Source organism: Limulus polyphemus, unplaced genomic scaffold (genome assembly GCF_000517525.1).
Source record: "Limulus polyphemus unplaced genomic scaffold, Limulus_polyphemus-2.1.2 Scaffold1371, whole genome shotgun sequence".
In the NCBI taxonomy this organism is placed as follows: domain Eukaryota; kingdom Metazoa; phylum Arthropoda; class Merostomata; order Xiphosura; family Limulidae; genus Limulus; species Limulus polyphemus.
The window spans coordinates 77,171-102,962 of NW_013666981.1; the positions used below are offsets into that span (position 1 = coordinate 77,171).

At 32.3% G+C, this 25,792-nt stretch overlaps 1 protein-coding gene across 1 annotated transcript in view; it reads left to right on the forward strand.

Moving 5' to 3' along the window:
- LOC106463301 (carboxy-terminal domain RNA polymerase II polypeptide A small phosphatase 1-like) overlaps positions 1-25,792 on the forward strand; it is a 48,478-nt gene that overhangs the window by 14,209 nt on the left and 8,477 nt on the right. The window contains exons 2-6 of the mRNA XM_013923316.2: positions 15,886-16,013; positions 16,957-17,064; positions 21,178-21,234; positions 21,740-21,832; positions 23,117-23,215. Of these exons, the coding sequence (XP_013778770.1) occupies positions 15,886-16,013; positions 16,957-17,064; positions 21,178-21,234; positions 21,740-21,832; positions 23,117-23,215 (485 nt within the window). The remainder of the gene's footprint in view (positions 1-15,885; positions 16,014-16,956; positions 17,065-21,177; positions 21,235-21,739; positions 21,833-23,116; positions 23,216-25,792) is intronic.

Genomic DNA, 25,792 nt, shown 5'->3' on the forward strand with positions numbered 1-25,792 from the left:
AATTTATGCGTTAAATGAGAGTTTTAGTTATTGAAAGTGCATCTTGGAGTTTATATATATATATATATATATATATATAATATGTTGTTGTTCTTCTTCTTAGCGCATAACTGCACAATGAGCTACCTGCACTCTGTTTACGTGGGGAATCGAATCCCAGATTCTTGCGTTGTAAGTCCGTAAACTTACAGCTGGCCCCACCGGAGAACTTATTTTATCAGTTTTAAAATAGAAACAATATATATGAAAGTATGTCTATTATAATTTAGTCAGTGGCTCAACTATGGTTCATAGGGTCCGTCGGGCAAAATTACGTGGGGGGTCCTTAACCACTGTTTTTAACTATTGTGGGGTTCCCGAGAGGCTGGGGTTGGGCCTCGGGGGGCCCATGGACTTGATCCAACCAATATAAGGTAGGTAGGAATAAGGCCTCACAGTTTTGACCATAATATTTCAAGAGCCAGAAGAAGGAAAGCCGATGTCTAAGTATCTGTGCGTTTGTTTGGAAAGGGATTAGGTTTAGTTATTGAGATTACAACTAAAAAATTGAAGTATCTGAATTAGTACAAGATCTGCTTGTAATCGCATACACTCTCTGTCGACACATCTTGCCTAAAGTAGTGACGTCATTACCGTTTGTATGCTCTGTACATTTAAACTGTTCACTCGATCACAACTACCTTTTTTATTATGTTTTCCCCACAGGGTTTGTTTAGTTTCACAGTGAACAAGAGGGAACCCTCAATAGCCACGGCACTTGAAATTCTTTTAGGCAGGATTAGAGTAAAATAATCTATGAGACCTTTTTTTTTTTGTTTCCTTTTTAATAGCTATATTTTTCTGCGTCGGCGTGGGGCGCTCGTATACCCGATTCAATTTTATTACTCATCGGGATCTCTACCAGCCTACCCTCAAATTGAAATTATTTTATGCAGGATTAGATTCAATTAATCTATGAGACCTTGGGCGTGGGTAAATAAATCAATCGAAATGGTTTGACCTTCTGAGTCCAAAACTAATTAGATCTCAAATCGGTCAAGAGATGACGGAGCTGTGAGCTAAAAGTTTGTACTCGAATAAAAAACAGCCGTTCTATGAGCCGCTATTTCGCGGCTAAGAATTATAGATCTGTGTGTTTGGAAAATATATATATATATATATATATATATATAGATAGATAGATAGATAGACACACACATATTCACATATTTGTAGATTTCATAGATGAATTGCCATGACAACTCAGGGTTTTTTGTTAGTCTCCGTGAAACATTTTTAAATATAAAACTATCATCAAATTTTTAAGCTCGAATTTGGTAAAGTACGCAATATATTTGAAGTCAGTGAACTTATTAATTTTTTAATGGGGTTCTAGTGTGAACATGTGATTCCACTACATTTAATCAGAATTAATAGCGAGTCACTTTAATGATTGTTTTTTTATCGAATTTAAGTAATAGTTTATCTTTAGATGTATGATGCGCTAATTAATTCACTGCCACTGTAAGCATGAAAATTATTAATGAATAAAAATATAACGTAGTCGTATATCTTAATATTTAAAGTTTTAAATACATCAGAGTAACCTTGTGGTTAGCGTACCCAGTCTATGAATCCGAAGATTCATGGTTCTCTCCCATTGCCGAAAAAGTATTCTGCTCTTTGGGGCCGTGGACGCGTTATAAGTATTACAGTCAAATCCCACTATTGGGTCAGGCAAGAGTAGCCCAAGCGTTGGCGCTGGGTGATATCGAATAACTTTAATTTATCAGTTTAACATTAGGGACGGCTTTGCTGAGGTATCCTTTTGTGTAGCTTTGAGTAAAAATTATAAAAACAAAGAAACAAATAGCATGATCCAGTGGTTTCGACATCACCATGGCTTTTTGATTTCAAAAAAAAAAAACAGCATTTGTGTAAGAATCGATACTTCACTTTCTTTTACCCTCGATTCTGTTCAGAAGACTAGAAGTAAACTTTATGACAGAGATGCTATCTAGTATTTATTATTCATAACGATATTTAAACTTGTTTGTGTCCTGCCTGTACATAGCATGTTTCGCAAAAATATGTTGGTAAACCTCTTGGTGCCTTTGGAATTTCATGACGTTTCACTTTTAGGTCTTCACTGTAGTAGGAACTTGTAAAGAACAAATTAAATGCGAAATTTTCCTTGTCATCAAAGACCCATTTCTTAATGTTTTTGTTTTACTATGTTTATGGCTAATAAGTAAACTGTGTTCTCTGTTTTTCTTGTTACGAATATATGTTGAACACGTAAAAAAAATATCAGGAACTTGTAAACGACAACAAATGAAATGCGAATTTTTCCTTTTCATCAAAGACCCATTTCTTAATGTTTTTCCTTTTGTTTTTTACTATGTTCATGGCTAACAAGTAAACTGTGTGCTCTGTTTTTATTGTTACGTATATATGTTGGGCACGTAAAAAAAATATCAGGAACTTGCAAACGACAACAAATGAAATGCGAATTTTTCCTTTTCATCAAAGACCCATTTCTTTATGTTTTTCCTTTGTTTTTTACTATGTTTATGGCTAACAAGTAAACTGTGTGCTCTGTTTTTATTGTTACGTATATATGTTAGGCACGTAATTTCTTCACCCTCGTGTGTGTAAGAGGAAACTTGTGGGTGCAGACCCACTTTACATACTTTGCCCCATGATAGCTCTCTGTGTTAAGATTATAAATTATTAATCTGGTGTGGAAAGAATCATCTTTGTATTGAATGAGTTTATAAATTCATTGTTAAAAGCTATGTAATACTGAAACATTTTAAAAGAATCGTTCAATGATATTTATTTACTGTTTCGTACGTCGTTTTTGTTGTTGTTGTTGTTTCGTTGTTGTTTTTTGGTCCACATTTAATTTTCTAAAGCATAAAGTGTTTTTTTTTTCATTTAAAATGGAGATCTTATTGAATAAATTATTTTAAAATCTACTTTCACAGCTGTACGTTATTACAAGCATATTTAATTTGCAAAGTTATGCATTTTACCGATGGCATTTTTATCTTATTTTACACAAGTAAGTTTATTCATTATAACTTATTTTTTAATTTCAAAAAAATTGTTTTTTTTCTGTCATTTGGCCGAAGAGTGGCAGTAATATGATTAAAAAAATCAATATATAATGACAGGTAAAATACACTCACACGCACACAATAAGGAAGAATTTACACTATAGTTGTTACTAAAAATATATTATGAAGACAATTAATTTAATTATTGTTTGTTTCAGAGTAATAGTTAGAAATTAAACTGTTTTAAACGAAACAACTGTATTGTCACTTTTGCTCAATCTTTCTCCTCTGATCTCATGTGAATCAAGCCGCCCAGTAATGTGATTATGTTGGTGAACTCGTGATGTTTTTTTCATTTCACCTGGGCTGATTATTTATAAAGTGTTTACTTATACATTGGTTGTTATGTTTGTATATGTGGAATTAATTTTAGTGTGTAGGGCACTCGACTCGCAATCTGAGGGTCACGGGTTCGAATCCCCGTCCCACCAAATATGCTCGCCCTTTCAGTCGTGGGGGCGTTATTTTGTGAGGGTCAATCCCGCTATTCGTTGGTAAAAGAGTTGCCCAAGAGTTGGCGGTGGGTGGTGATGACTAGTTATATTAGGAACGGCTAGCACAGATAGCCCTCGTGTAGCTTTGCGCGAAATTCAAAACTATTTTCTTGCACAACCTTAGATTTAGCTCTACGCTTGCATTATAAAATACCGTAAAAAATCAACTTTGATTTATTAGTGTTGTTGTTAATGAAACGCAAGCATTAGCAATATTTCCGGTATCGTTTAAGTAACTTCCACGCAGACTGTGCGTTTCTTTTATATAAACTACAATGAAATCTACCCAGAGAAAAAACAAATAAATCGCAGAATTCAATGTTGCTTACAGAATTTGCGTAGGGCTTCATTTTTGTTTAGGCTCTCTGCATCAATTAACACCCAAACAGTACTGAGGTGATTGGTATGATACTTGGCATGAAATTAATTCTCTAACAAGCTGTATACTAGCTGACCTTCTGCCGAGCGGAAATGACACGTGCGTACTGTACAAACCTCTGAATAAGTTGGTGGAGTGGTCCGTATGCATTTCGTTTTCTTGCTAGGATGAGTCATCTACTTAGTTAATGTTGATTATCATGAATTTTTATTTAGGAATAGTAAAACATACAACCAGCTAGCAGTTATTGTCCTGTTGATCTCATTTTCAGCTTAACTCTGAATAGTGTCAATATTATATGTTTCCTGTTACATTAAACTAGGTCTATGCGTGGCCTAATGGTCAGCGTGCTCGAAAGTGACGGCGAAATCCCACTGTTGGTTAAAGTGGCCCAACAGTTGGCGGTGGGTGGTGTTGACTAGCTGTCTTCCCTCTAGTATGTCAGTTCAAAATTAGGGATGACTAGTCTATATATATATCGTTTTGTGCGAATTCTTAAATAAAACGTCTCTCTCTTTCTGAATATTTGATAGAGATAAAACAGGTAGATTTTAATAACAGATCATTAGCTTTCACTCAAAATATTCGTATTTTGTGTGGTGTTAAACTTGGTAAAATCTTCCACATCAAATTATCATTTACTGAGAAATTCTCTTTATTTTTGTATTGTTTTTAAACTTGGTTTGTTCGAATTCGTTCATGAATAATAACCCAGTTTTTAATTAATGAACGATTCACTGAAGATTGTTACTAAGGTCATGTACTGAATGTAATGGGGGGGGGGGATTCAGCACGACGATTTATATGTTTGAGGCTCTTCTCGGTTATCGAACTCAGTTCTAGGATTTCCGGTGTTGCGTGTATGTGTGCGTTCAGGTTATTAACAAATTCCAGACGTGTGATGCTGTCTGTTCCTACGGGATTCGTCGATCTTGATCTCTGAACAAAGCGGGATACTCTTGTAAGCTTCAATGTTTATGTCTACTCTTAAATAACGGATAAGAAACAAAGTGAAATCGGAAAACATTTAAAACAAAATTCAAATTACGATCAACATTTACTTTATTTCAATATCGATAATATTCCAATCCAATATCTCAACTAAAAATGCGCGATACAAAAAAAATAATATATATATATATATATGGAACGCATGTATGGATCTCCTCAGTCTGTCGATCTCACGTCACCTCATCGAGTTCGTCGACGCAACCGCCGCTGGATAAAAAGACACATCGCCCGTCTCCTCCGAATTTCTTCACGGCTTACCGGTGACTCTGTGGCTATCATATCTTTTTTCACTGGCCTATTCTGCAAACACAACTAAAACAATTAAATCTCTCGTGCGGAATTGAAGGGGTACAGAAGTTCCCGAGCACTCCAGTGGGGAAGGGCAAACAAACACTTCTTTCAAACTAAATAACTGTCACGTTTAGTGTGTTTTTTTTTAACGGATATTTAAACTGGGTGATAGACATTGACAAAAGTTCCGTGCAGATTTTATTTAACAGTACGATAAGTCCGCAAGCAAGATGACCAATCTCTTACGATATTTCTTTCCTGACTCCATTGAAAAGTTTTTTTTAAGCGCGCGCTTATGTGCCTTAAGTTTAAATCGTCCAAAAGGTCCCCCAAAATATTACATGTAAGTTATATATGTGGAAATGGTCGAAGAATACTGTGTTTTCTGTTCGTTTTCCGGGCTAGTGAAATTAATTCTGTGCGAATACGGAAAATTCCGGGCTGTTGGTTGTCCTACACAGGTATTGACAGTGTTCGAATTGTAATCCCATAACAAAGAAATATAACAATATAATGAAATAAATTTACATTATACTATTTGTTCCCCAATGGGACAGCGGTAAGCCAACTAACTTACAATGCTTAAATCCGGGGTTCGATTTCCCGTGGCGGACACAGAAAATAGCCCAAATGTGGCTTTTGCTCTAAAACAAACAAGCTAAACTGGTTTATATATATATAAATTTACCGTGAATTTAACTACCTCGTTGATCAATCACTAATCAGGTCAAAATTAAGATTTAACGCTAACTTTGCATAAAACAAACATTGAGAGCAAACTAACAACTACCTTTGGTTGCTGGAGATATTTGGCACAGGGAAAGCCAGTATAGTTGTAGCTGTACACACGTGCCTCCATTAAGGCCAAGTCTGTTCAGTTTAGTATGACATTCGTTTTTTCTTTGCGCATAATTTTCTTTAAGGGGGGGGGGGTATATTTATTTTAACAGTGGGACGAAGTCCCTCTCCATTTCTCCTCAGTTCGAACATTGAATGTTAAAATATATTTATGTGTTTATATAGTATTTATTCTTCAGTGCTATTGACAATTTAAATATTCATCTATGTGGAAATTTTTTATGGAAACCAGTGTTTGTGAATAGAGATTTTAAAAGCTTATCATATTTGTCCATTATGGACTACAAATGCTGCTTTTAGACGTTTAATTTTAAATCTGTATTGGAAAAAAAGTTAAGAGAGATATGAAAAAAATATGCAGGCTAACGTGAGTTTCTATCACAAATATTAGGATTATTTGTTTTAAAAGTGGTATTTTAGGGCCCCCTCCGTGTCGTTACAAAAACAAACAAACTTTTAGAAGTCCAAGTTTGGCCCTCTGTGATTCATAATGTTTTATAAAGGATTGAGGCCTTGCAATCTACTACAGTCGGATACCTTTCTATATATATATTTTTTGTGACTATGATACAATTTAGAAGACGCCTGACGATTTTATTTGTTTACGCGGGAATTCTATTATGTAAAACGCAATTTCCAAATGTTCCTTTTTGCAGAGGATAAATTTAGTCGCTGTTTATTCATCGCTAACTTTCCCGAGAATAATATAAGTACCGTATTTTTCGGTGTATAAGACGCACTTTTTTACCCCAAAATTTGATATCAAAATCTGCTTGCGTCCTATACACCGAAGGTTTGAATAATATATATGTATATATACGATATACACAAGCCATGTGTAAATATATCTAAATAGGCATGCATAGTTTAGTTCAATTGAGTGTGTTATTTATAACAATAGTAGTTTTTTTTTCTTTTAAAATATAACTATTTATAATGCTCCCTAAATAATGAAAAAATAAATTACAGTGAAGGCAATGAAGATTTTGTAGGTTTTGAACTAAACTAAATAACAGTAAACCTTTTTTTGATTTACGGTATTTTCTTATTTTGGTGTTTTGAGCTCTTTTGTGTTTAGAACAACATATACTAATTTTTAAAGTATCAAATTGAATTTTTGTTTAATAAAAATCTTTCAAATGCGACTGTAGCTTTTTTGCCCCAAAACTTTGTCTTCAAAATAAGGGTGCGTCTCATATTCTGAAAAATACGGTAAGCTATATTCAACATGCTCGTACGGTAAAGTATATTTTTTAAAACAACAAACTGGAGTCGAGACGTACAGATGAACAGTATGTTGTAATCATTATTGTTTATAACAAAATATTGTAAAGAAAGCTACTTAATATTTCTATCGAGTTTTTGTTCTTTGGAGCTGGAAAATATCAAATGTTCGTGTAAAGGATGTTACATGTTAAAGATTAGGCGTTCTTTGTAAGTACGATGTTCCACCCATGGAACTACATCCGTAGTGCTCAGTCTGGTAGCTGTGATTACGGATTATTGTACTACACTACAGTTGGCACTGTAAAAAAAAAACTTTTGCGAAGGATGGCGAGGTCTATCTTAGACTACAACTCTTGACCAGTTTTTCACTGCACATAGACACAGGCAATAATACATTTAAGTAAGTCAGATACAAAACAAAGTTCAGGAAAAGTTCATCTGGGGTTGGGGTGGGGAATTGGACAGGTGTGTGGTGGAATGGAACTGATGCGATGCTAGTTTCTTCCGGCATTTTCTTCATGGACAAAGCTGTTGGTTTCAGTTATGGCTGGCTTGTGGGTCTTCCTTAAGTTACAAATCCTTGTTTATTATCACGTTAACTGTACCAGGAGTTATGCCCAGCTTCATCGGAATGGCTTTTTCGATCGGAGGTTCTGTTTTGTAACTATAGCCTTCACTTTGCCGATGAGGACGTTGTTTCGGACTGGCCTGGAGTGTGGTTTCAGAACCCATTATTGCTTTAAATGTTCTTCTGTTGTGCTAATTTTTCCGTGGAGAACATGTTTCTTTCTTTCTTTTTTTTTTTGAAATATTGTATCCTTTAATTCTGCATTTTTAGCACTCTCGCTAAAGGATATCCTTGCCGGATCTCCCTTTTTCCTTTTGAAGTGTTGTATCCTTTGACACTGTATCTTTTAATCCTCTAGCTAGATGAATATCCTTCCTGGAATTTATCTAGACACTTTACTCTAGCGGAATTCGCTGGGAAACAAATATACAAGTAGTATACATGTTTCCCGTGACCCCATACATAGCTCGTCACTGTATTAGCATATCTAAATCGTTTTTATAGAGTGCTGTTAATTCTGCGTGAATTGTGTATCCAAGGTTTCGTGGTTCGCGTGCCGTTACCGCCCAAAAAATATCGCGCTACGCTCTTTGGGGGCCGTCTGTGCGTTATAAGAGTGACGGTCAAATCCCACTATCAAAGTGTTGTACAACTAGTCAATTCACGAGGTGGCAGTGTTGCTGAGTGGCTGCCTTCCCTCTAGTTTATAGTTTCTAAATTAAGGACTGCTAGCGCAGATGGCTCTCGAGAAGTTTTGCACGAAATTCAACAAACATGTACTAGGTTCCTGTTTGTTTTAATGCTTTGCAGGCTGTAACAGCTAATAAATAAGGTTATAAGAAAAACAACCTTGAATATAGTTTTGAAATACTAGACTAAGTAAATGCGACAAAAAATAGTTCCCTCTTGCCCAGTGAATGGTAAGAAACATCCAATAAGCAACCTTGATAATACATTAGACAGTTCTAAAATTGCTTGTGCGTGAGTTAAATTGTTAGTGAAACGAAAGATTAAGTAATCCAAAGTTGTTGTTTTTGAAACTTTTTGATAACTGTTATAACGTGTAATAAATCATTTATGTTTAATAAATAACATTGAATAATTTCGACTTTAATACAACAGTTGCGTAAACATATTATTATTATTATTCTAGGAACTTGAAAACGTTACAAAATTTCGACAATTACTTTAGACTTCGTTCAAGCACAGAGTTGGTTGGTTTAACATAATAATACGACTGCTCAAGCTGAACACACCCACGAAGTTGGCTCAGTGCCAATTCACCAAGCAAAACGTTTGTGAAGCTGTGTTTTGAACTTTTGGTAAATCCTGGTTTATTAACATCGTGATGTAAGTTTACTATAAAAAAAATACATTTACTAAGTTATGTGCTAGAAAATTGTTTGATAAATTTTCAGAATACTGAAGATCTGGCAAAGCTTAGTTAGTCTTTCACGTATCACTCAAGTTGTAAATATGAATTTATATTTTCTAATGTAAGTAACACGTGTTCTTATTCACTTATCTAAAATATAAAACTGGGAAAGCGTTATCTCTTTTGCAATTAAACAAAATAACACTGGTATATTTTAATTGCTATATTGGGCCACAAAATAAACGAGATAATTGGAACTGTCGTTATTATGATGTTATTTCAGTGCATTTTCTGTTAAGTGGAGTTTCGGAGTTCATTTGTTGTGCTTTTTGCTTATCATAGTGTTAACAAATGAACATGTATGTTTCAGAAATTACAACTGTCATGATTCGCACTAGAAATTTATTTATTTTTAAGACAAGGGTCAGTATCAGTGTTGTTGTTTTTCAAAAAAACAAAATCTTGCTCGGAAGGTGGTGAGCCAGCTTAGAACACAAGAAAGGCCTCTTCTTGAGTCAAATCACAAATCTTGGATGGTGTTCCGACCGGTTTTATTCAAGACTCCTTTAGTTTTTTAGGAATGCATTATACAACATGGATATAGAGAGAGAGGTGGTTAGTCACGTGGCTTTCTCTTGTCAACATGTGGTAACCCGCTGGCATTTAAGAAAGGAAGGGGGTTTGGTATTGGTATAAGCGATAGAAGCAAGGTCATTACATTTTAAATGGAACTGTTGTGTTTTGGATAAACTGATAAAATCGCTTGGACAACAACTACTACATGAACGTCGTCTTGGATAAAGTTGTTATCTAAGAGCTGAAATTTAGCTATATTTTATCGTCATTACGTTGAACGGCGTTTATGAACCTACCTTCAAATGCTATCACTCGTTGTCTTTATTCTGTTATGTGCAATGTATTAGTTGTTAGAGAAAAGTAGACTTTTAGTAAAAATCCTCCCAAATTGTAGTGGGAGGTCGCTTGCACTCTGCCGATTTTAAATGTCAACTAAAAAATTATAATCTGAAGCTTTTGATAGATAGACCTTCTCTCTTCAGAACGTTTCGACTTCTTTGATTTCTTGTTCTAAAATTGATCTACTCTTTTTTATCCTACTTAGTGCAAGGAATGCTGTATGGATAATTTTAGAATATTGATCTTCTCTCCTCTGGAACTATTTATGTAAAATGATGTGTCACACAGAGAGTTATTAATTTCTTTCACTGTCTTTATTAGTGGCATTCTGACCAATTATGAGCTCTGTTTCTTGAGAAAAATTAACTTCAACGAATTGAAATTGTTTGGTGTGGATCTAACTTCCTGAAAAATTACCAAAATTTCTACTGAAGTATCTGAACAAATCGCAGTTAAAATAATGAACTTGTAGGTTTAAAGGTTATAATTTAGTCTAGTATAAAACACATCAAAATGTTTATGGTATCAGCAATATACAGATGAAGACTAAAAGCAGTATTATTGTTCTTTTTTCTTTTCTAATAACTAAATAATAATGATTATTTTTTATTAACATACTTAATGTTGTAAGTACTTTAGACCTGGCAGTGATTACAAACTGCCTTTCCATGGACGGGTGCCAGACCACAGGGAGATTTCAGCCAGTCCAGTATACAATATGGTTGAAAACACAAATGTGTGACTTTAGATATAGCTACTAGAGTATGTTATCTTACAATGTTATTGTAATTTAAAAGTTAATACAGTATGAAGTTTTCCAAGAAAGTTTTGGGTTGGAACTAGCTGGTCCTCAGTTGGAGAAAGGTTAGGAACCAGTCTTGGCTCACCAGCTTACCTTTCTAAGCAAATATCTAACAAAGTTGGTGGTCATTTTATGTCAAAAAAATTCAAAATAATAACTTCATAAGAATTTATATTTACTAGACTTAAAATCTATTTCTAAAGTCCTTTTTTTCTTGCTTGTTTATAATAAAATATATGAAAGCTAGATTACACCTTGACATCCATCCAAGTTTGGGCCTATACTCAGACTATTTTGGGCTGTATACTTCATGCAATATTTGGCAGATACATCTTGTAAATTACTGCTAAAAGATATATTTATGTACATTTGTTCACTAGAAAGATTTTAATATTCCATAATCAAGAAGCAGTAGTGATTAGTGAACTACATCAACTTTCTAAATATCAGATCATTGATATCATTAAATGCTGTTTCATGAACAGAGCTCAAAATATTATTAAAATATATTAATTCATTTTTACCTTACAAGCACTCGTTGTTTATTAGAAATATTGGTGGGAGTGTTTAATTTTAAAATATATTTATATGTACATATCTTGTACATGTGATAGAATTGGCCACTTGCCAAAAAGACACTGTTAGCATGTTTTTGACATGAAATTGATCTGTACTTAGTTGATACCTTATCATTTTATGCATGTACTTAGTAAGTGAATATATGTACCATTTTGATATTGAAGCATTTTTTATCATCTTTACATCAGCCATTGCTTGAATCATACCCATCAAGACAAAGATGAAAGATGTGTGTGTGTCTGTATGTATAGTGCAGGAGTTTTTTTTTCTCCACATTGTAGGGAGGGGAGCTTCCCCTAGATCTTTTGCAAAATTTGAGTGTTTTATTTCTACATGGTAACTGTTGATGTAAAAATGACTTAAAGCTGTACCATTTTAAACATACATGTAAAAAAAAACAATAATAAATCTGGGAATACAACCAGACATATTTATAGAAATACTGTACCTTACCACTTGGATACCCCGTGCAACATCAGTGACCAAATATAATTCTGCAAGGATACCCCTGTAGTATCTGGGAATACAGCCAGACATATTTATAGAAATACTGTACTTTACCACTTGAATACCCTGTGCAACATCAGTGACCAAATATAATTGTGCAAGGATACCCCTGTAGTATCTGGGAATACAACCAGACATATTTATAGAAATACTGTACCTTACCACTTGGATACCCTGTGCAACATCAGTGACCAAATATAATTGTGCAAGGATACTCCTGTAGTATCTGGGAATACAACCAGACATATTTATAGAAATACTGTACTTTACCACTTGGATACCCCGTGCAACATCAGTGACCAAATATAATTGTGCAAGGATACCCCTGTAGTATATGTATGTATGTATGAATAGTAGCTATTTTAGTGCACAAAAAACATACATAACAAATTGACATACACCTTAAAAACAGGTGTATTCAGCACAACTGAATCTAATAATTTTGAATTGTTTCATTATATTCTATATTATATTTATACAGTGTTGTGGTTTTGTGTGTTTTGCTGTATAAATAGCTTCAATGCTTAAAATGTTTATGTTTCCATTTAGGCTAATTCTACTTTTAAGATCTTCCATACATTTATATGGTTTTTTTGGATATTTGAAATACTTTGAGAACTTGCTGTACGTTTGAAATATTTAGCGATTTAAAAAAATATATTTTTTTTTACAAGTAGCCTAATTTCTTGTGTAACATATTCCATGTTGTTTTTCACTGAAAAATAAAAACTGTTCAATGTAAGTTATAAATTTTTATAATAAAGCTTTACCTGTGGTTTACCATTAGATGTGGTATTTTCTTTTGGAGAAAAAAAAAACTATTCGATGGAAGTTATAAATTTTTGTAGTAAAACTTTACCTGTGGTTTACCATTAGATGTGGTCTTTTCTCTTGGAGAAAAATAAAAACTACTCAATGGAAGTTATAAATTTTTGTAGTAAAACTTTACCTGTGGTTTACCATTATATGTGGTCTTTTCTCTTGGAGAAAAATAAAAACTATTCAATGGAAGTTATAAATTTTTGTAGTAAAGCTTTACCTGTGGTTTACCATTTGATGTCGTTTTTTCTTTTGTAAACTGATTTGATGGTAGTGAGCACAATTAGTGCATGTTCCATTCTAATTGGTTCAAAAGTGATAAAGTCTGTGCCAATCTTACAAGTAATAAGTGGTTTAACAAAATAGCTATCAATACCACAAATGATAACATACCTGCTATACACATAGCTATTTAGAAATTGCATATATGTAAGCACTTTTGACCCTCTTTGCCTATCTTCACACACTGTTATCTCGTGGAACTTGTACCTTATGTCATTTGATGGCATGACGTGTCACACCTCCATAAGCCACTGACACTGTAGCTGGTTCAGTGTTAAGTTGATGTTGATTGATGGTTTGTAACCATAAGCTCTTTGTTACACATATTACATGTACTTATACTTTTTAGTTCTCTCCCTGTTCTTTTCATCACCTTCATATTTTTGTTTTTAGGGGCAAGCTTCAAGAGGTTTGTTTCACTTGATTTTTAGTGGGATTAAATTAGCCTTCCCAGGACCTTATTTTCTCCAGCTTTTTATCATAACTACTGTCTAAAATGGCTTTTTTGTGCATAGCACGTACCATTTTATTATGAAATTTAGCAAATAGTTTTTAAGCAATGGTTCAAGTAAAGTACATGACAAAAACTTTAATAAAATTACTCTGATCTTCATAATTTAGAAGGTACAAAAAGTATATTTAATTACCCATACTCGTTATTAGGTGGACTTTTAGTTTTACTCTAAGTAGGTGGCCTGATCTGTTGAAAATTAACACGAATTAAAACTGTGTGTGTGTGTGTGTTTATACATATGGTACAAAAAGGTAAAAAAATATTTTTATCATTATAAACATACTAGTGAAATGACAAAATTCCTGATAAAATTTTTATTTTTATCACAAAACTAAAGGCTAGAAAACATTTCTTATCTCTTATATTACAATTTATGTTAAAAATCTGGACAAATAAACATTAGACTTATTCAAATTATGTCTGTTTGTCTATTTAGGAAGATTCTTTATTGATATGCTTGGTTTAACTCTCATTATGATGTAAATTGCTATATAACAGATCATTATGCCATGAATAGATATTTATGGTAGCCATAAAAAAAAATTTGATAAATAGAAGTATAGCTCTATTTTTCCAGAATGTCGTGTATATTTTTTACTTTTAGATATAACATGCATGTGCAGATTTTGCAGTTAGTAACAAAAAATATATCTTTATGCTTTATATACAAATTAATTGATGAAGTGGCTTCCAAGTGTTATGTAACAGCTTTCTCAAAAGTGAGTTTTATAAACTGATGACTTGATAAGCAGCTAAGACATGGGGCAGCAGGTGATTTAACAATTATTGGTTGGCAGAAACAGTTCAGTTGTTCTACGTATTGGTAGGCTTTTGTTATGTTCAACATAAAAGGTGTTTGTATGTGTCTATACATATACACACACACACACACACACACACATACATACATACATACATACATACATACATACATACATTCTAAGACCTTTCTATCATTAACTTAATCAAACTGTTTTGACATTTGTTAATTTGATCTAAAACAAGACAGTGTGGGAAACAACAAGCTAGTGATAACATATATTCAAGTAATCACAATGAATCATTTTGATTTTACAAATTAAAAGTGAAGACCGTTTAAACTTTTTGTCACTTATTATTCCAGATCATAGACTTTGGTATAAGTTAAAGGATGTTTGAAGTATAAGTATGCTATTTTCTATTTTTAGCATTAAGATCTTTAGGTTGGTTACCAACTGTTCTTTACATGTTGAATATATGCTGACAGCAGTTTCTCCGTTTAATACTTTTTATTTTGACTTAAAAAAATTTCTGATATGGGCATTTTGGTGTGATTTATGTGCAAACACCAGAGACTTCTCTTGTTTCTTTAAGCTTGAAAAGTCATGATTCTAGTTGTTTTTTCTGGGAGAGGGGATTAAGATAAGTCAAGTTGAAGTTTTATGGCTGTTTTTACTTGATCAGCTTAAGTGAGAATACAGTGCTTTGCAAGCTAAGTTGCCAAGACAGAAATCCTTTCTTCTTGTGACATGTTTTCAATAAATTAAGCAGGAGCTAAATAAAAGTTTGAGTAACAATTGTACTCTGGAAAGAGATCCTCTCTCTCTCTCCATTTGTCTGGGTTTAACTATGATAAATTAATTTCATTGTATCATGTAATATTTACACCAGATCAGTTTTTTACTTTAATTTTGTATACTGGTTTTCTTTTTATATAAAGGTGGGGGGGGGGGAGCTGTAGACTTTTTATTTAACAGTTGTCTGTCTCTGCTACTACATATATTGTATAATCTTTTTCTAAGTAGTAAAAGTTAAAAATAACCTTTTTTTTAAATGTCACAAGAACTCCAAATGAGCAAAAGAGAGAAAATTTAAAGATAGAGCCAGTGTGGCTCTACTGAAACAAAAGAAAAATTTAAGAAATAGCTATTTTAGATTCCATGGTAGCAAAACTGGTATTTTGATGAAAATTTTTCCCTCTTAGACAAAATATAGTAGTATTATAATATGGTAGAGTGCTGTCATATACTTAGTTATTTTGCCCTATAAAATAGAAAGATACATCATTTTAGAATTTTAATGTATATATGTGTCATTAACTGGTGGCCTTTTTTTTATAGTGTTTAGACACATATATTAATATTATGCTTTAACCAATTTAACAAAGATATGATTTTTTTTTAGCTTTTCCTGTTGTTAAAAAGCCCCGACATAAAGGGTTTTTTGACACTTTATTGTGCTGTTTTAGCCGTAACCCAAGGCAAACAAATCCATCAACGCATTCTGAGGAAAATGGCCAATGTTCACCTAAGGTAATTTGGTTATTATTTTAGCTGGAAATACTAAAAGAAGTAGAAATGTTTTAAACTTAAAAATTAAATTTAAAGTCTAAGTATCATTATTCTAAGTGATTACTCCAGATCATGATCATTCAGTTTTATGTTATGTTTTAAACAAAACCCTGAATAATGTGATCTCTGTGTCAAGAAATCTTTATTGATTGTATGATTTTCATGGTGGCCAATTTATACATATTTAAAAAAAAAGGCTTCTGCATTCTTCTCTGTGGTATATCATTCAGTTGTGACATTGGTATTAATCTTAGAATATGTAAAGGAGTTTCTGCTTTTCTAATGCAAGTTATTAAAGTTTCTAACAACAATTTGTTGAAATGTATTTAATTCATGATTGTGTTACAAAATGGGAGCATGTTGTTTCTAATGATGATGAGTCTTTTAATACTTATTTTTTTATGATTTCTCATTGTTATAAACTTGAGTGGCTCAGTTTTCCATTATTAATTGACTGTAAAGATAGCATCAGAAGGATTTGTCTCATGGAGTCTAATTGCTATTTATGTTCGTGCTCTTGTGCTACCTGCTCTTTTGAGCTTCTCATTATTCATGTTAATAATTTGTAATACTATATTGCAAGTTGTGTGAAATAACAGCAATAGATCACCTATTAATAGTTACAAGTGTTTTTTTTTTTTTTACTGAAATAAACACTACTTCCAATACAATACTACTTTTCGCTAGACTTTACACACCACTGATCATTGTAATTGTACTCCACTGTCATATGTAACGGTGCAACCTCCAAGATGTATAAATGGCTCAGTAGCAATGGCAGATATTTAAGTAAATATTTCTTACAGGTACTAACAAAAAATTGTATTGCACTAGTATTGTTCCATGTACTACTTTATTCATTGTGTTAAATATGGTATTAATGGTATGAAACATATTTGTGTAGTTACCGGTCCAAGGCAAGTACTTGCTGCCTCCTATGAAGCCTCAGGACATGCATAAAATATGCATGGTTATTGACCTGGATGAAACTCTTGTCCACAGCTCTTTTAAGGTAACTTCTTTTTTTATTAAACCAGATGAACTTAAAGTATATTAAACCTCTGCAGTTGGTATTCTTGTAGTTTATAAAGTTATTTTCTAGAATGTTTAAACCAGATATATGTTGTCATGATTTGGGATCTTCTCTTTTTGCTTTGTTTGCTTTTAATATTTTTTTCTTGTGAGCCTTTTGTGACTTATAAGTTATTCATGGGAGAAAAAAAAAGACACTTATGACACTTAAAGCTGTGACACTTTGGCATAATGAACAAGCAAGCAAACAACAGTGATGCAATAGAAAACACTTCTGAATGATCTTTCCTCATTACTCATTGGTAGCAGACATGTCAGTGCAGTTGTGTTAAGGAGACCAAGCAAGAAACTGTCTCGTCTGCTTAGTTCTTATGACTCATAAAGCATGTTATGTAGCAAGTTTTTGTTGACTTGGTTCTTAACTTGAAACAACTAGTTTAGCTAGGTGATCAACCAACGTTTGTATCTTTATGTTACAATTATTGTTTTTATTAAGCATTGTTAAGTTGAAAATGTCTTTGTCCTTACACAGATTTATTGTACTCTGACTGGTAGTTTCATCATGCACTGTTTTATTATATGATTTGATATTTTATTGAAAGTATAAGGAAGAGTTAAATTGACCATGTTTGTTCTCAATACATGGTTTTATTACACACTGACTGTTAATTTCATCGTGCATTGTTTTATTTTATGTTCTGATATTTTACTGAAACTATGAGCAAGAGGTAAAAATTTAATGTTTGTTGTCTGTATGTAAGTTGGTGGTTTCTAATAACTCAGTAAGTGAGTATTATTAAATCCAGTTTGATATGAAATTTCACAGGCTTCAAGTTTATAGGCTTGTCAGTTTTAGACTGTTGCCAAGTTTAGTCATACACATATATATGATCCACAATCTACTTAGTTTTCTCCACATCACTGGTCTTCTTCTCCATAATGTCCTTAATCCCAACTAATTTTGGGTCAGCCAGTAGTTTTGTAAGCCAAGAATATTTACACCTAGGTGTCCGGTCTAGACAGCAACCATGAAGGATGAGCATGTTTGGTGACGGGGCTTCAAACTTGTGACCCTCAAGTTGCAAGTCGAGCACCAAACTCCTCTCCACATCACTGCTACTTCAGTATAATTCTGTTATAATAAAAAAATTACCTGTAGAAATTGATTTAGATCAAGAAACTGTGACATGATTTGTTATATTCTACTGTACAATGGGTTAAGATCTAGACTTGGTAACAGAAGGTATGCCTTCCTGTAGTCTTGGAAGTAAAACCTTGTTATGAAGGGATTAGCTAAAGAAAAGCCAATTGAGATCCACTAGTAATTCTAGGTTTAAGTCCCATTTTTTGTTTAGCCACTTGAAAGAAAATATAACTATTATATATGTATTTGCTAATTTAATTTTTAAATGTTTCTGTGTTGGCCATCATTCAGGGTGACTCCTTTCAGTGATCCTACATTGTTGTCTGAGAACACTGTATTATTAAACCTAACCCTGTATTACTCATTAGGTATACTATCCTTGACAAATTCTTTTGCCTTCTGCAAAGTGAAACAGCTATAATCACCCTATAACCCGAGCAATTTTGAAAGGTGGACCTTTTTTCTTCAGGAGTGATTCCAAGTTTACCCCTGAAGAAGAAAAGTCCACCCTTTGAAAGTGCTCAGGTTATAGGGTTTTTATTGTTTTATATTAAGACTTCTTGAACTTCTGTGTTTTTCTGACATCATGAACAGCTATAATCACAATATGCTCTGAAGGATTTAGTCATGACCCTGGAGATTTAAATGGAGAACTGACAAGAATATTTTCATTTCAACCATTCACCACTTTAGATTTCAGTAAATCACCAGAGTTTCGATCCTGAAATGTGTATAGTTAATTTTAATTTACTGTATATTATCAGCAACACAACGTCTTGTAACTCCCTTTCCATACACTTCAGTTCTCCATGCTAGTTCATGTGCTTGCAAATAGGGAAGAAACATTTATTAAATTAATTTCAAAGAAAACTTTAATTGTTCATTCCCTTTCACCAACTAAAGACATTATACATTCACAGAGACAGGTGTGTTGTTTGCTCCTGTAGAGAAACCATGAGGCAGAAGTATATGATGGTATATCCACCAGGGAGTGGATTAAAACAAGCTTCAGTTAAATTACACACACACACTCTTTATGATCCTCAAGATTTCCAGAAACTTTGAAGTCTGTGTGCTCGTAATATTCTGCTACCCCGGATGTGTTGTTACTGTCTCCTTCTCTTTTATTAAAAACTGTAAACATTTTATTTCATGCTTCACAATTGTTTTTACCTGTTTTATATAACAAAATACACTATTACATTTTCACAAATAAAGTAACTTGCATTTTTGTAACTTATTTTAATTGAAATTAATCATAATTATGTTGGTTGCTTAATTTTAGTGTTGTTTTCATTTAATAGTAAGAAACCTTTCAGAAAAATGGTGCAACCTGTAGGAAGCCAAGTAGTGGATATTTGATTTTGTCTAAATCAGTTTTACACAAAAAGTACAGCATAACTGAAAATATTTTGGATTAAACTTTACATTATATGAATAATATTTAGATAAGTAGACCAAAAGTATGTCAAAAAACTCATAGCTATTACTTCAACATTCCAGCTTAAACAAAACAAAAAAAATTCATTCAATAACTCTTCACATGTGTTAAACATCCCAGTTTATTCTATAGTTAGTTTGTATTTCATAAAGTAACACTGTTTCTTACACTAGTAACATATGTATATAACTTTAGAATATTTTTGTGTGTGTGTGTATATGCACATATAATTATGTATCTAACTTATTTATATTCTATGTTATAGGTATTTTAATGTAATACAAGGTGTCCTTAACAAAATTCATTACTGTACGTTTCATAATATTTTTAGAGAAAAAAATACTTTGCACGAAAATCTACTTATCAACCTTTTCTTTTAAAAATGTTTAGGGTTTAGCATCATTACTGTTATGAAATCACTTTAAAAATATATCTAAAGACTTTTGTGGAGAATCATGTAGGTCTTTCAGAATGATTACATTTTGCACTGAAACACTTGGGTAGTATATGAAGTCAAAATTACATAATAGTCACCTGTCAAAAACCTTTTGGAATCAATAAAGAAATTTTTAGAACTTATGTATGTTTTTAATTATCAGGAGCACAAGTGAGAACCCAGAACTAACATATTATTGTTTCTCAATAGGCTGTGTCAGTTCAGGTTAGCTTCACTTACCATAAAAGTTTGTCATATGCAATAGACACACAATAATTTATCATTCGTTTTAAATACACTGCTTATTTCATTTCTACTCTTATAGGAATGTATAGCCCATTGTAAGATTTTATGAACTTAGGAAGTTGGTATTTCTTTCTGTACATCCATTTTTGTTTTTAAAGCCAGGAATACAGTACATTATTTTTATTTCTGAACTTTGATCTGTACTTAGTTATTCTCTGCTTTGCTTACAGAAGAATTTAAAATGATGAAAGGAAAATGGAGGAGATGTTTTGTTGCCAAAACAACTGCTGCTGGCTAACTAATGTGACTGTGACCTGTTGGTTTATCTATTTGGAAGAATATCTTTATAATTTATTCTTTCTATGCTATTGGGCATATTAAACTTTTACAGTAAAGATATATGTAATTGGTCAAATTGACTGCATCTCATCACCAAGTTGTGGTGTCCAAAATGATAATTTTATCAACTGTGAGTGATTTATGATTTCAAAGTACTTTTTTATATGTAGTAACAAAATGAATGTGTTACTGATGAAGTAAATGACAATAAATGGATATTCACATACCCTGTATTCATGTTTTTCTTCTAATTAACAAATGTTCAAGGTTTGATTGTTAAGATTCACAGTTCTCTTCAGAATGTTGTATGCTTATTGAAACCCTATACCTGTTTTAAGTTAAAGTATTGGTACTTATATGAGAAGCTAAAAAGATTTTAAAGCTCCAGATCAACCTATGTAAGCCTACTGAATTCAGCCTTAATATTTAAAATGCACGAGTTAGAGATCATTTGTAACTTGTATAATAATTTGTCTTATTTTTCCAGCCCATCAGTAATGCAGACTTTGTAGTTCCTGTTGAAATTGATGGCACCGTTCATCAAGTAAGCTATTAGTTGTTTTCAGTCTTTCCACTTTGAGATCAATTTTTATATTTTTTATGGGATATTTATGCATTAAAATCATAAAAACAACAACAGCAAAAAAAATGTTTAACAACACCTATACAACTCTTTTGGAATGCTCGGAGAACCTGAAACACCTAGAAAAATATTGTTTTAATATTTGAAACTGAGTGTTTATGGAGTAGTAAGGTATACTTAATATTAAATCTTGGTTATTCTATTAAAGTCCAGAAATTAAACATGTCAAACTTCATGAACACTATAAATTTTTTACAATGGAGCTTTCTCTAGATTCTTAATTTTTCTCTATTTTATGGATGATTGTTATATAAAATTAATTTGAGGCACCAAAATTACTAAATCTCTGTAAAGAAATAACTTCAAGTATGATGCACAATTCAATGGTAATAGATTGTTGATTTTTGTACTTCATTACACTCCCATTCATAATGTTTGTTATGTAACAACGAAACTTTTCTTGTAGGTTTACGTCTTAAAAAGGCCGTATGTAGATGAGTTCTTAAGAAAGATGGGGGAGCTTTACGAATGTGTCTTATTCACTGCCAGCCTTGCAAAAGTAAGATCTGAGGATTCTGAATAACTCAGGAATCAGATTTTTTTCACCTTGCATGTGTTTAATATAGTATTATGAATTACTTCTAAAATGAAAGAATAATACATAGAAATGCTTTGTTACCTCTGTACACTGTAGATAGCTTATTTTGCATTATATCTCAAGAGCAAAGAGAGTAAGACTTTGAAGTAAGGTGATCTTACTTTTTGTGTGTGTGTGTGTGTATTTCATAGATTTGATTATTGTCCAGTTGTGTTTCCACAGTAGCATGACTTTCTATTTAATTTTTTTTCACTGTTAAACTTATTATTTTTATCAGTATGTTATATTGAAATCAAAGTACTTTTTTCTAACTATATAAAGAAAGAAAACTAAATGTGGCAAAAAAATATATAAGATCTCTACCTTAAAATAACGCATCACTAGGTCAGAAATATTTTTTTCTGGACAACAGATGTCTTTAAGGAAACACTAAGACACTTTTATTAACATTTTGGTTGGAACTTATAATTTGATAAACTTGCATTTTATTTTCTATATTTTACTGGTTATTAATATATAAACTCACCAAATCATTAAGTTCCTGACTGGTTCTAAAAATTCAGTGTTGGCAAATCTTATTTGGTAGAAAGATGTGAAAGAAAAATTCAGTTTTCTGATTTTTACTTTTAAACAGTACTCAGTTTGTAAATGTACATAATTTAAAATGAAACAAGAAGTTGCTTTTATTGGTTGTTTGCTGGACTGTGGAGTTGAGGTTCTGTGGTTCACATCCTGTTACTGCTAAGAAATAATCACGCTCTTCACTTTGGAGTCATGAGTTTCATTATGAAAGTTGCCATCGAATCCAAGTATTTAGTCTCATAAGAGTAGCCTATCAGTTGGCAGTGGGTGCTTTTGACTAGTTTCCTTCTGTTTAGTCTATCAGTACAAAATTAGGGACAGCTATTACAGATAGTCCTAGTGTAGCTTTATGTGAAATTCAACAGACAAATAACAACAAAAAAATCCTTACTAAGTTATACTAATATCTATGGACCATGAATTTACAAATTTTATAAATGGTTTGTGACTGGAGTTGAAGTCAGTATTTATAGATTCTAATGGCACTTTCAACTAAGGAAATAAATATTTGTTTTTTTATCAGCTATAAAGTTAAGCTAAAATTAACATATAAAATGTTTGGCACCAGAGCATTATTTTTGTGCATATTTTGAAAGTTATATTGCTTGTTATTTCTCTACCTTTATATTTGAAGTAACTTGTAGAAAACCTGTTTTTCTATAGTATGCTGACCCCGTAGCAGACCTGCTAGACAGGTGGGGAGTTTTCCGAGCAAGGTTGTTCCGAGAATCATGTGTCTTCCATAGAAATAACTATGTAAAGGTAAGATATTTCTTTTAAACTGGTATTAAAAATATAAAATACATTATTCTTGTAATTGTAAATGTAATTAGCTAAATTATAAAGTTTTGGAATAAGTTGTTTTTGTATGTATGTGTGTGTTTTGGTTTCTCACATACAACAAAAGAAGTAAGCTATATCTGAATATAAATATTTCAGTCATATGAAAACTAGGCTCTCGTGAAGATAATAGCAGATTAATAAAGGTTATCTGGTAACTGATAAGAGTCTATCAACAATTGACTAGTGTGTAGTTGTGAGTATCAAAATATATTTATCTATTTCTAGAGGAGCATGCATTGGTTCTTTGAAACTTGTGTTCTAAAATTAAAAATAATTTTTAAACATAATCTTTTTATTTAGAGATGTTTTTAAACTACAAAAAATCCAGTTTGTGAGAAGTTCATCTTCTGCTAAACACCATGCTTTAGAAATAACAGAATAACTCAGCAATATGCAAATTTATTTTGAACCTTTGATACACCCGTGGTGAGTACAGTCATAAATTATTAAATTCCAGAAAAATACTTAAGAACAATTTTTTCAGTGTTGTACACAAATGACAGTTATGGGGAAACAGAATTGAGTTATTTGGGTTATAAACAGAATTGAGTTACTTGGGTTATAAACAGAATTGAGTTACTTGGGTTATAAACAGAATTGAGTTACTTGGGTTATAAACAGAATTGAGTTACTTTGTACTTCATATTGAACAAATGCAAATAGCAGATTTATACAAAAAATTATTTATTTTTTTGTAAGGCTTCCATTAAATCATAGTGTGAGATTATAAATTGTAGGCTTGAAACTTATATTTTTTTTCAGAAAGGTAAGATTTAAGTAACTTGGACAAAGAATGCCAACTCTCACAATTTTTAAGTAAAATGGAGAATTAAATTTGTTGGTGTTGGTTCAAGTAAAAGACCACTTTTATTACATTTCTCCCAAAATCCATAATAAGATATTGAGCTTTGAAGGAATGATTATAGTTTTTTTTAATTAATATTATTATCATGGAATTTTATAAAACAAAGAGCTGAATGCTCATTTTATCGTGCTGAATTGTTTTGTTTTTGTGTATTACATACACTATTTGTGCTATTACCTTTCTGGTGGCTCAGTACTAAGCCTGAGATTTTATAACACTAAAAATTAAGGTTCAATCCCTCTGATAGGCACAACTAGGATAGCTTGTTGTGCAGCTTTGCACAAACAAACAAGAATTACATGATTCATGCTTCTTAAAACCAGTACATATTTGGTGAAGATTTGATTAAGCTAGTCACTTTTTAAATAATTTGTCTGTGTGTAGAATGTGCATCAACAAGATATACAAAGAAATAGTTTATATTGCTTTTCTCTGTAATCAAGATACACTCAAATATTTATTTCATCTCTTCTACCTGTTACTTTACTGTTATTTTACATTATCCTGCCATTTTCTTTTAATAAGTGTAGGTACAGAATCACATAAAAAGCTTATCTTGAATTGAGGTGTTAAATTACCTTTGATTTTTGTAGCTCAAATACATGATTTGTTCAACAGTAAACAGAATTTTTTGTGCATGGGTAAAAGAATAATTCCTTCTCAAATAACATAACATTAAAACAGAACTTGTATTCAGATTTCTTTTGTTTTTGCATTAAATATCTCGCTGATTCAAAAAAAGTATTTACTGAAAGTTTGGTATATTGCTTTAATGTTTTATTTAGGTATGTGCACATTGCAGTATTTACTGAGGTAAATATAATTTAGATTGTCTTCTGTCGGTTGATTTTATAAAATTCAGAACCTGATATCAATGAATTGTACAATATACAGATCCTACTGTCACTTAATTTTACAAAGTTCAAATACCTGTATAGTATTTTGAAATTAACTGATTCCCAAAGAGTAACTTAGGTAGTTTTGCTACATAGCAGGTGGCTCAGCAAGAAGTAATACTGAATTGTGCTGAAATTAACTGAGTCAGTGTAAAGAAATAAATAGACTGGACACAAAGTGTGATGCACAGTAAAAACAATTTTTATTCAAACATAAACAAAGTTTGTGTACTTGCATTGTATGCTGGACAGTTGCTTTTAATGGAGTTGTGAAATCAGGTTGGATCTATTCTTTCAAGACTTATTTCCAAGCTGACAGACTCACTCAAGATGATGTTTTAGACTATCTTGGTTGAGATCTTGTACCAAACTTCTAAATTTCATATTAATTAGTTGAATTGGTAAAGTCAGACTTACTTAGAACAACTAATAGTGATACCCATGTGGCTGTTTATTTCCATCCAAACATAAGGGAGGTTGTAACCTTGAGATATTGCTTGACCTACCATTACAGAATAGTGATGTCAACTTTCATATACAAGGTGCAGCTTTACACCCATACCTCTCATGGCCAGACCAGGTGTTATCTGCAAGGGAATGACAAGGACTGAGGAAACCAAAATAAAATCAACTTAACAACATTCTTGACTGTGTGTTATCTAAAAATTGCACATGCCTAGAATAAACAAGAAAATTTGACATTAAAATAAGAAGGTAGAAAATGCATAGTATGCC